The sequence below is a fragment of the Haemaphysalis longicornis genome, unplaced genomic scaffold, assembly GCF_048455015.1.
Source record: "Haemaphysalis longicornis isolate Haplotype H1 unplaced genomic scaffold, Haemaphysalis longicornis Haplotype H1 scaffold_2, whole genome shotgun sequence".
NCBI classification, from domain to species: Eukaryota; Metazoa; Arthropoda; class Arachnida; order Ixodida; family Ixodidae; genus Haemaphysalis; species Haemaphysalis longicornis.
In genome coordinates this window covers 249,705,555-249,717,562 of record NW_027526295.1, presented here as the reverse complement: position 1 = coordinate 249,717,562, position 12,008 = coordinate 249,705,555, and the positions used below count along the sequence as shown (strand labels likewise).

The 12,008-nt window shown below is 46.2% G+C and overlaps 1 protein-coding gene across 6 annotated transcripts in view; it reads right to left on the bottom strand.

Moving 5' to 3' along the window:
* Positions 1–972: 972 nt before the first annotated feature.
* LOC144170366 (uncharacterized) overlaps positions 973–12,008 on the bottom strand; it is an 87,130-nt gene continuing 76,094 nt past the window's right edge. For 3 of the 6 annotated variants that reach the window (XM_077700126.1, XM_077700127.1, XM_077700131.1), the window contains 6 exons: positions 10,306–10,542; positions 7,300–7,472; positions 6,642–6,723; positions 5,979–6,020; positions 4,476–4,655; positions 973–2,570 (listed from right to left, as the gene is read on the bottom strand). In XM_077700126.1, coding sequence (XP_077556252.1) covers positions 2,403–2,570; positions 4,476–4,655; positions 5,979–6,020; positions 6,642–6,723; positions 7,300–7,472; positions 10,306–10,542 — 882 coding nt within the window. In that variant the 3' untranslated portion in view covers positions 973–2,402. The remainder of the gene's footprint in view (positions 2,571–4,475; positions 4,656–5,978; positions 6,021–6,641; positions 6,724–7,299; positions 7,473–10,305; positions 10,543–12,008) is intronic. The other 3 variants (XM_077700129.1, XM_077700130.1, XM_077700132.1) reach the window with 3 other exon arrangements.

Sequence of the window (12,008 nt, the reverse complement as noted above, 5' to 3'; positions counted from 1 at the left end):
AAAGCTCCTTCTATTTCTTTTCCAACGGGACCAATCGCTGGCTGCCGTTTTGCAGCCTGTAGTGAACTTGCGGTAGTAAGTTTAGATCGGAATCGCTGTTCTGGTGTCAGTTCAGGGGCAATAGATAAGGTGCTTAACGTGAAGAAACGAATAACAGACTCGCAACGCCCGGGGAGGCAGTTGCTCAGCATGTGCATCCGAGTTGTACCAGTTGTACACGTCTTGCACACACGCAGATCTGAGCTGGAGACTGCACACACACTACGCAAGTCAGGCGCAAGTGCCTTGCCACTTACTAGCAAACTTGAAAATTGAAACCAAAACTGAACTACACACTTACTCTTTGTTTCCTAGTTAGAGCCTAAAGTTTTTTATAGAGATAGTTTTAATTACTGAGGCAATTATGTGTAAATATTTTTCTGCAGTTCTTTGTTTTAGTTAAATAATTACAAAACAACTTTTTAGAGGGCTGAATACAACTGCTCTGGCAACCATGGGAATTGTATCATGTCAGTACCCACGATTTGTACGGTCTCGGAGCTCGCTTTACCCCCCTGGTATAACAAGTCATACCCAATGCTTCACGAAACGATCACGGTAATAACGATGCGGCTGGCACAGGTCCAGTCAGAAGCAAGCAGAGCGTGAGGAACAGTCACTGAGTAGTACCGCTGCGCCATCTAAGAAAGCGGATGGTAACCAAGGTATAACCGACAGGCGCATTTTGGGGATAGCGGCAGCCTCACTCAACATGCTTTCGGTTTAGGTACCTGCCTCTAATACATCACTGCCGATGTCACGAAGCAAGCAATGCAGCAAAGACTTATTAATATACTTCTCAGTGAATGAAGCACTTCTTGATGCCGCAGAAGCACTGGGGTACTACAGAACACAAAATCTTTTGCACGAAATGAAGTTGTATGTTGCCTTTATGACCACTTTTAAGGAGAAAGTCAGCCAGTGACACTGATAGTATGAAAGTGTATATTTATTACAAACCTCACTGGAAGCTTCTAATGACCCAAAATGTATGCAGCAAAGGACAATTTAAACGCACCAATCCATCCACTATTTACAAGACACCTGACAACAATGCAGGGAAACCGCACAATGCATTCGCGCCCCTTTTCAGACAAAGTGGAAACAAAATGGCTGGGCTGGCCCCAAACAATTAAAAAAAAAAAAGGAATACCGTATGCAGCATACACGGGGGCCTCGAAACATTAGCGGACGTACATTGTGACAACATCAGTGAGCATGAGTTGCTGGTGTCCAGTGAAATTCGTTACCTTGCACGACTTCAATCGGCTTTAAATAAGGACAGAGACAAGAGCAACTATGTACAGCAACGAACCGGAAAATGCGAAGGGACCATTGCATACCCAATAAAAACGTCGTGCAACGTTACTTCAAAATGTCTGTACAGGAGAGCTTGACTTCTTGCGAATGTGTGCAAGATGAGCTTAGTTACACGATGACCTTTCATGGAATACCCCTTCCTGTACGATCAACCTTCTTACACCACGAAAAAAAAAAAAAAAAAAAATCCAAGACTGCATTGTTTTCAGCATTAGCGAGCATCCAAGTGCTTTTAGGAAACTATCTCAACCAAAACATTGGGAAATGTACAGTGAAGCGAGATCTACAGAAAACATTTTGCAATTGTAATGCACCTTTCAACAGCAATGAAAACAATGTGCAGCATGACTATACACCAACTTCAAGGTTGCTACATAAACAGAATGAAATGAAAAGTTCATTGAACCTAAAACTGCATGCGAAACTGACATTAAAGGCTCGTCCTAAAACGTTTCTGTGGCAGTCTGAAAGTAAGTATTTCATAACCGAGTTCTTCCCTGTCCACATAAATAACCTCTGTAATCCACTGGCTGCACCTTCGGCAGATGGCCCCTTGGGGTTCGAACCTGTCCAGTGAGTTGCTTACTCACAGTCAAGGTCCCAAGCTACGCCAACGTCGCCATTTCATCCCATCGCTTCCAACAATGAAATGCTGCAAGCATATATGCCCCATACAGAAGTGCAGCTTTGCTAACTACGTTGAGGTGACAGAGCCTCCACCCAATACACTGACCCATTTCAATGGGTGTACTGTATAGCTGGTCACCAGTGAGTGATGTCACTTAGATGTCTGCAAAGCCGCCACTGTTCTAGCCATACACAGCACATTGTCCATGCATAGCGATTAGCCGTGCGGACTGGACAACTGGTGGCAACGGGCAGGCCGGTATTTCTGTCGTCACACCCCTGCCCCGTTTTCACCGTGCCGTGCACGCACTGCTGCTGGGCAGCGGCGGTCTGGTCCCTGAATGCCGCAGTCTCCTCGCGGTACGGCACTGGTCCAGTGTAGTCCCTAGCACTGCGCCGCAGATACCGAAGGCACACTAGTCGTCCTTGGGGGAGACCGTCTTGTCCTTGCGGTAGACGGGGCCGTACTTGGCCATGTACTTCTGGATAAACTCCTTCGCCTTGTGCTTGACATTCTCATTGCACTCGAGGTCCTCGACGTTCTTGCAGTGTTTCAGCTCCTTGGCCATCACAAAGTGCGTCAGCTGCGAGAGAGCCAGAAAAAAGGGCAGGCAAGCATGAGGAATCAGATGCGCCCTCAGCATAAAGAAGGGGAGAGGGGGCACGGATAGCATGCACTCGAGTCTTTTTGAGAGCCAGTCCCTTAACCAAAACAGACCTTGAAAAGTTCAGTGCCCTTCTTCTACTCCCTGAAAAAGGATGGCCAGCGAAGCTGGGTTCAGTCCAAGAAGTGCACGAAACAAAACACATTCGTTTGTAATTTGCTATTGAGCATACTTCGCAGCTAACTAGCTGAATGGAGCTTGGAAGGACTCGAGCTTTATTCTGGCGGACAAACGTGGGGCTGTTTGTTTTCCTCCCATGTCGTAGGCATCTTGCTGTCTGTCTGTGTAACACAACAACCCAAGCTGCTCAATCATAGACAACAGCAGTCAGGCTGCATCAGGCTGTCAGACATCCATGTTTAATTTTCCACCAGCAGAACGGTCATGTCACCGGTGAGCGCATGAAGCCTGGCTGCGCAAATCCGCAATTTAGTTTTCAATCATTGTTTATCATCGCTCAAACCAATGCCATTTATTAAGAGCAGAGACACAGTCTTTATTTCGTTTTTTTTTTTCCACATCAGACGCTGATGCACAGTCTTACAAACCGCGAGCGTGGCTTTAACTTACACTTGCGTTTAGATTTAGGGAATCTGCGTTTCTAGCGTCTAAAAGAACCAATACGCAATGCCGCTGAGAGGGAAGCTGCCCAGCTTACGCCGGCAAGATAACGTGATTAGATAGGGTTTTTGGTAAATCCGCGTCAGTGTTCAGTGTTCGTGATGCCGAAAAGCCAGATTATTTTTTTTTAAATCCGCACCAGTGAAGGCGATCGCTTATCAGCACAACATACAGGCAGCGGAAACCTTCGGCATCGCGGCGACTCGGCTCGCTATCTCCAGACCTTTGAAAAGAAAAGTGTGGTTCCTTATCTGCACATGGTTCTAATCGGAACAACTGACGGGCCCGGGAGGGGGGGACTCCTTATTTTTAGAGGTGTGCCAAGAGCAAGGCCAGTTGTGGTTATCACACGAGTGCAAACGGAACATGCGAACTAAAGTACAGTGTGCTAGAAGAGAGAGGTGTGTCGTTCAGGGCCGATTAAAGAGGTCCCTTTTGCGATGAAAATTTCTGTCTGCTGAGGAACTCCTGCTGTAAGAAGCGCCCCTGGCGGTTGCTGCTTCACAGCTGGTTCTAGAAGTTTTGTTTGTTAAATTAATCCCTACTTATTGCACAAAACAGTCTTATTCTTTTTATTTTATGGTATAAAGTTTTATAAAACCCATCAAACAACTGTTTAGATTGATTTAAAAACTTGTAGGTGGCGCTTGCTGCAACAGGAGTTCTCTGAGGAATGCCTGCTCTCCATACAATTTTTCCATTGCAAAAGGGACCACCCCCGCTCTCCATTAGTTTTTCACCCGCACGACACACCTTACCTTCTAGTACACTGTAACTAAAGGGTGCCTATTTTTTAATTTTCTGCATCTAAGAGAAAAGAAGAAAGCGTGGGTTGAGTCGGATGGCTGAATCTCTCCCCCCACCCCCTCCCCCCAGTCATAAATCTGCACTATAAATGGTATTGTGCTTTGGGCAACCACATTATAAGCAGTATGCTTGAGCATCTAGTTCTATACAAGGCCTACTGGTGGCCAGGAAAACCTGGGTTACATCCGGTCCCACACTATAGGCGGTTACGTTAAAAATGGTCTACAGTTTATAAGCTTTTCGTTGAAGCGTGGTGGGGTGTGCTTGCAGATGTCAGAGGCCTGCGCACTGTGGTATGCCATTCGCGGCAGCGACACATGGCGCTGTCCTCCGAGTTCAACCGTCCGCAGGAGATGCAGCAATGTATGCACACACATGGGCTTCTTTCGGGCCTACCTTGCGTGCTAGATGCTTGAAGTCTTCCGTACTCTGGATTCGCCCAAGCTTACAATCTGGCTTGCGGAAAGGGTTCAGGCAGTGCACAATGTGAGAGGAGATCTTGGAGCGGAAGAGCTCCTTGATCTTCTTGGCCACCTCGGATGTGTCGGCGGCCACTGTTACTGCCTTCTTCTTGCTCTGCAAAGAGGGAACGGCAGGCAACCGATCAGCCAAGCCTTTCTTTTTCCACGTTTGCTACAATGTGTGAAGCACACTCCCTTCAACATCTCAAATGCAAAGATTGCATTCAAAAATTAGTAACTTAAATGCATTGAGGGCAAAAATTTGAGCAACTGAGAAGTCCAAAGTGAGTTAGGTATGCGGCAAAGCTTGCAGAAACAATTCCCTCGGTGGGACTACATAAATATGCCCTTGCTTCTGTTTGCTTCCTCGCTTCACCATTCCTAAATGGCACCACATAGTCATGTGTAGCCAAAGAGCACTTGCTTTCACAGGATAGTATTGTCAAGCACCAAACGTGTGTGCAGTGGAGCGATGTGCTTCTGTAATTCGATGTTCAGCCAAGGTGGCTGCAAAAATGTACAGCACTTAACCCTTTGATGCCCAAAACTTTAGTATTTCGCTGAAGTGTGTGAGAAGTTTTTTATGACCTAAAAGGACTTCTGACATCACAAATATGATGTCAGAAGAAAATTTGGTTTATTAGGACAGACACTAGGACACACTGGGCACTGGCTACCCCTATATAACTTGAACAAGAGAGCTGCCTTGATCACCATGATTTATGGTTTAAGTGATGACAATAACGTTAAGTTTGCATTGCTGTCATTTGTAATAAGAACGAAACTGCACAATTTCTGTTACCTGTCACAAGCGCATTGAGCCACCCGGGCTCAATGCGAGTTGACACGCGTAAACAATATTGTTTTTAGCACATGGAAGTACGTGCTGCCCCTCTCGTCTATAATTTTAGAAGGTCCGGGATCCTTTGTCTGTTGATCGATGGTATTAAAGGTCGAAAAAACCAGAAAGTGCGAGAGAAAAAAGTATTGTTTGAGTTGTTGCTCTTGAGCAACACTAGGCATCAAAGGGTTAAAAGGCACTGGGTGCAGTGGTGAAGGTAGCTGAGGGAGGACCGAAATCTCTATTTTTTGGAAAATTTTAGCCTCCCTAGAAAATAAAACACGCAGTGATGTTAAGCCAGAAATAACCATGAGGGTCTCGCACTTTGCTTGCTGCTACGTGAAATGCACAGTCTGATCTGTCGACTATGTCGTTTACCAAGTTCTATGCAGTCTGACATGAAGCTGCAACCTGTGCCATTATCATTTGGATTAAGCTGACATGCACATATTTTTATCATTCAAGCAAACACAGGCAACCTTCAGATTTTGATCAACAGATTCCGTCACGTGTGGTTGTAAAGCAACGATACGTGACAAACCCATCATGCAACGTTGTTCTCAGTCAAGCAATAAGGAGAGCTAGACAGATACTAACCCCCGATCGCCTTGATTTCGTACTGCCTACTGTGCTGTTGACCTGAGGGCAGAGACGTGCGGGATATTGATAAAACAACAGACATCATAAACAAGGTGCACGGTAAAACAACAACAAACAAGCGCTGCAACACAGATGTAAACAGAAACAAACCCACTGCATCAAACAATTTTCAGACCCTGCAGGTGTGCATTGCAAGAATTACAGAAATAAAATAACACATATCATCGCACAGCAAATGAAACATGAAGCTTAATGCCATGAAACAAAGTAAACAGAGTTAGTTTCAAGAGCCTGCACACACCCCTTGCAGCAGTTCGTTCATTCATGCCAGCAACCAGAGCAGAGCAAAACTTGTGCGTGCAAAACATTCAATGAAAGCCAATAACCATGCACAGCTGGGCCTCCCAGAGCGGGCTGCTACAGTGAAACCATAACAAAGCATGGCTGGTTGCAAGGCAGGAAAGCTGCGTAAAAGCAGAAAAGCACAAGCATAATTTTATATGACAACAACAGTGCAGGTGAGCCCGTGAGCATAGTTTGAACGCATTCCTCCTAAAGCTCCTTCTGTCGTATGAACTTGCAGTACCCAGAAAGTAACAAGAGTCAATGCTTGTACTCCGCAGCCAACACACAGTAAAAAAAAAAAAAGAGGAGTCATACCTTTGGTTCATCGTAAGTTGGTGTTCCTAGCTCCATGTCCTGATCAGTTTCGTCCATTGTTGGAGGATCCCACTGTGTTTCCCTGAATTGAGAAACAAAAGAAAAAAAAAAAGGGTTGCTGTCCATGACTGAAGGAAAAAATTCTAGTGTTGCCTTCATGCAGCTAGCATACAAACTTGCTTCATTCATTAGATGTTGCATGCAATTCTAGCACAAACTGATTTTATAATTAGGAAACTGGAAGAAGTGGTGGTGACATTTTCTCCAGATTCCTAACAATTTCATGAATCCGCACTACTTTCTGGCATCAACAAAAGGAATGATAATTAAAAACGGAGATTACAGGCTTTAGAAATGTGGCTGATGCTGGAAACTTTTTTTCTTCTGTAGATAAAGCAGTCAGGAAAGGGCTACCACACTGAAAATTATGCAAAGTGAAGTATTATTTGATTTAGACACCAAAGCCACGGGGTTAACTGGGTAGGTAGGGTTAACTGTCAATAGGCTTAGTCCCAGTTTCAGTTAGACCTTTTCTTTGGCACGGCATCACCTTTTAGACTTCCATTTTTCGGCTGCTTTCTCAGAAAACAAAGAATTATGGCACAAAATGAGGGTAATTTGAAGTCTCCCAACGCTAAAGCGAGCGTGCCCTCCTCACCTGGTGAGGGTGTGGTAGTAGTAGGTGTTGCCCTCTTCGTCCTTGGCCGTCTTCCAGTGAGGAGGCAACCGGCCGGCCTTCTTGGCTGGCACCTGAGGTGGAGGACTGGCTAGCCTCCCAGGGGAGGTCTCCATGCTGGGCACCACCATCAGGGGCTGCTGCTGCGGCTGCTGCTGCACAGGTGGCAAAGCGGGCTTCCCATCAGCGACCAACCCCACTCAAAGTGACACCTCTTACAGCGCTCACAGAACAGTGCAAGTGAGCACTGAATGAGCCCTCTAACTTGGACGTGCACAAAACAATGCAACGCACAAGAGCAGACGCAAGTGTGCGCTGAAAGACACCTCAAGGTCTTGAACAAGTTCCGCAGAGCTCCGTCAACACGAATGACATTTCAATTGTACGCCATTTAAGGGGAGACGCGGGTCTTGGAATCCCGAAATTTGGCCAAAAAATCGATTTTTAGAAATCGCCATTTTCGGAAAGTAGAGCTATTTTTCTACCGGTTAGCAAAATATCCAGACCCAGGAGTACGTATTTGAGCCATAATATCAATTTATAGCACCGACGCCCGCTAAAATCGGCCAAGATTCGACGCGAAAATAGCATCTTTTCGACGACTCGCCTCTCGGGTTCTACATGCGCCACGGCGTCCATCTTGCATTCGAAAGCGCGTCTTTTCGTTTTCAATTCCCCGCCAGAACCACTCCGTTTCGTCCGTTGGTTGCGAGTAAAACCGGGGTAGAAAAGAGACGGATCGCGCCGCCTAATTGGTTACTGACTGCACGTGACCGCAGGGCGCAACCTCATTGGCTGGGCGCCGTGGGTCGTCTGCTCGGCACTCTCATCACAGGGCAACGGCTCATGTATTCGTCTATGCGAGGACCGGCAAAAGCCCCGCATGGCGTAAAAATAAAGTAAAGATGTCTATCGATAACCGAAAGGAAGAACAGGCATTATTAAAAGCGCCTGAAATACGATTTTCTGCTCCTGTGACGACGACATATCGCGAGAACGGCGCCGAGACGGAGGTAGGCTTAGCGCCCGCGCGGGCTGCCGAGACGATAGCGTAGCGATATGATTACGCCTGCGGGGGCACTAAGGTGCGTCTATCTTTCGATCAGCAGCAAATAGAAAGAAAAGAAATGATAAAGTGGAGGATGCCACATGCCGACGTCGCAAGGGAAGTGTGTTCATTCTGTTATCAACGATGCTGCGGCGGTTCGGCCCGCACACCGGCGCGCGCTTCCTCGTCGGCAGGTTACCATATAGATGAGCGATTTGAGAATTATAAATGTTCGCACTGTGCACAATGTGCGTTGGTAACGTGATATACGAGTAGATTAAACCGAAAACGTGGTTATCCCACCTAGCCAAGCGCATGCACGTTACAGAACAGTGGCGGGCATTCCGTTACCAGCCCCTTCGCTGCAACTCACTTCACGCGATGCAAATTCGATTTGATTGCTACAAATGAAGCAGTAACATAACAAAATAGCGTTTACAACTGTGGTGCACGCTCGGCACCTCAGCCCTAGTCGCCAAAGAGAGACGGCGCGATGCCAACAGCATAAAAATTGAAGCAACGTTCTGGCTTTGCTTTTGTTCAGTTTTTCTGCCAGGTGCCATCTGTAGACAGAGGATTTCATAATTTTCCCACCAACTGATTTCAGCAAACTTGGTATGCTCGTGTTGAGCGAAAAGCGAGCTACATTCTAGAACCTTTCTTTTTTTCATATGCTCAATAGATAAAACTGTCACTTGTAGTAAAACTTCAACTGCGATTTTCTCAGCTTCCCTTTTTTTGCATATGTGCCTAGCCTTACAGGGGTTTTGAGGTAGTTTTTTTCAAAGGATTTCTACAAGTGTTATACCGTTGAATTCGGGATAAAATGAACTGCATGCTGAAGCTATTTTAACTGGCTCATTTTGCCTCAAATAAATGTTATGAGTTATAATTAGAGGTCATTAAGTTTTCAGAAAACTGTACTTGGCATAATTAGATTAATTCTATCCAATAAACTATCTTTACAGGAATATAAATAGCTTCAGCATGCATGGCAGGTCTTAAGCTACACACCCATACCATTTATTTTTAAAGAAATTGAGTAAAAAGTTCCTTAAAGGCCCGTAAGAAATTACTTAATTAGGCTCCAGTGTTTTCCTTATAACTCAAAAAATAATTCTACCACTTGAAAACTAATTACATATTTGAAATGAGGAAGCCAAAACACATATGCACAGTGATTTTCATTATCACAGACCAATTAATAAAAAAGTTCATTTCAAGACCCACGTCTCCCCTTAAAGGAGCACTGACACCAATTTTCGGCGTTAATATTATTGCACAGTTCGCTTCCTTTACTCAACAGAATACCCTGGCTGAAATATGAGCGGCCTGCGACGCGAAGAACATAGTTCAATTGGATCGCATTTATCGCGCCGACGGAGCAGCGCGCGGAGCGGCACTCAGCAAATGGACATCAGCGTGACATCACTCCAGGAGAGGAAAAAGAAGTGACGTGCAGCGCTCGCCAAAAACTCGTGACGTCACTTCACGCGCGCAGCCCCACGAGCGGCGAGCGGGCGCAACACCCTCTCAAGGGGGCGCCGGTGACGTCCGCACAAAGCGGTGATGTCAAACCGGGAGGCTGTCATATGCGCCGTTCGGGATGAAAGCGCTGGAATTTGAAACAAACGATTTTCAGGCCGTTCAATGTAATTAACTATCGCGCGCTGAAGTATTTGAAGTGCTGTTTCAGGTTCGCCAGACCATTAAGCATCGATAAAAGCAATAAAAGTGTAACATAAAATTTTCGTGTCAGTGCTCCTTTAAGAAAGTCATGAACTTACAGCTTACAAGTGGCAGTTTAGATTAATGATACTCTGTTCGAGAGCACCTAAAACGCTTGTGAAACACAGAAGTGCGACACCACAGTTACTTTAACTGCACGCTCCCTCTTTTCCTGCAAACCTACACCTTGCCTAGTACAACCGGTCACTCACCGCTGGCTGCTCGCTCGACATGGCCGTTGCGACGTGTGGCAGGTAGTAGACCTGGGTGGGCATGCCTTGCACGGTGCCCGGAGCAGGGTTAGGACCCACCGCACCGTAGCCAGGGCCATAGCTGGTGGCCACTGGCTGCGGATTCGCTGGGTACATGGCTCCAGGAGCTGCTGCGGGCGCCATGCCTGCCGGAGGTCCAGTCGACACTACAGCATACGGCACGCCCAATGGTGCTTGCTGCAAGGCAAACATAACACGGCCGGGCTTACTCGCAGTTTTCTTGATAAAGAGAGGGGAAGAGAGAGGAAGAAAGATAAAAAGAGCATGTCCTCTTCATTGACACTGCGTTATGTCACAAGTCTAGTATTTAACCCTCTGCAGTCAGGGCAAGTTATGGGAAATACCCGCCACAGTTTCAATCTCATTTTGCCGCGTGACACTGTATGAAAAAGGGAGAATCAATGATGCACACGGGATGGCAAAGGTTGCGAAGAATTCTGAAAGGTGCACGGGAAGCACAGCAAGAGAATGAAATATGATGTTTAAGTATCATTTTACTAATACAGCGTAGCTTGCTTACAAGTAACTGGGCAACAGCAAAACACTGGACATAATCAACAAATACGATTTGAGTCCACTTAAGCAAGTGACGAAATTTTGGAATGCACATGTGCGAACTTGCACGAAAGCACAGGACACACACATGCCCCACCTGGAATTAAATTCAACCAACAACAAACATGAGACAAGCCTACAGGGGTGCAGCAAATTTCAGCATCAGCTCAAGCTATTACTGCATCAAATTGCTGCTTGACTGAAAGTGAGCTGCAGATTGACTGATTCGGTTTATCTGATCGGTTAGCTTTTTTATCAAGCTGGCCAATCCCCCTCTGCGGGTATTTGCGACATTGCATGCTTGGTGTCGCCACAATACCTGTAGTATGCACCAACTAAACTGCGAACATCAACTCTTCCATACATCATTAATGCAGCATACATAGAACTAGTAGCTGGTGCGCTTGAAACGAAAAGCAAAATGCAGCTGATGCCTGAAAGAATGCAGGCGACAGACACCATGCAAAAGTATTCGTCGTTGAACTTGTGTGCCCTGTACAGAAAAACATGATTGCTACTTCTCCGCAGTGCATGCAAGCGCTTCTTCCGACTCTTATAAAAAAAATTACAGCCGTTCCACTCAATTTGGAAGCTGACGGAAGTGCAGAGAAAGTGATTCGCCATAATGGGTTGTAGCGCCGTTATCCACTCACTGCTACCACCCAAAGCAATTAAAATTTCCTGCCTCCATAGTGCTCACGCGCCCCCTGCCTGAAACAGCGCCAGCGGGAGTTCTGTTATTTTTGTGTTTGCTTTTCCTTTGCACATGCCGGTATTGCACTGCCACTTTTTTTGCTTTCTATCGCAAAAACCAACCCAATAAGCGTCCTGAACTAAATGAACGCGGGGGCTGCCGGTTAGTTACATATATTTAGCATCAAATGTACCAGTAGTCTTATTTGCGCTGAACAACGGGGAGATGTATGACAAGCGCCAGCGTTTCACAAGTTTCGAACGCTTATGACTATTTAAACCTCTTGGTTTCGAAGCCTCTGCAGGACACCCTACGACGGAACGCCGGGCTCTACTTGGGTCCGTTATCTCGTGGCACCGCCTGATTCCGGCAGTCGTTTGACATCGACCATTAC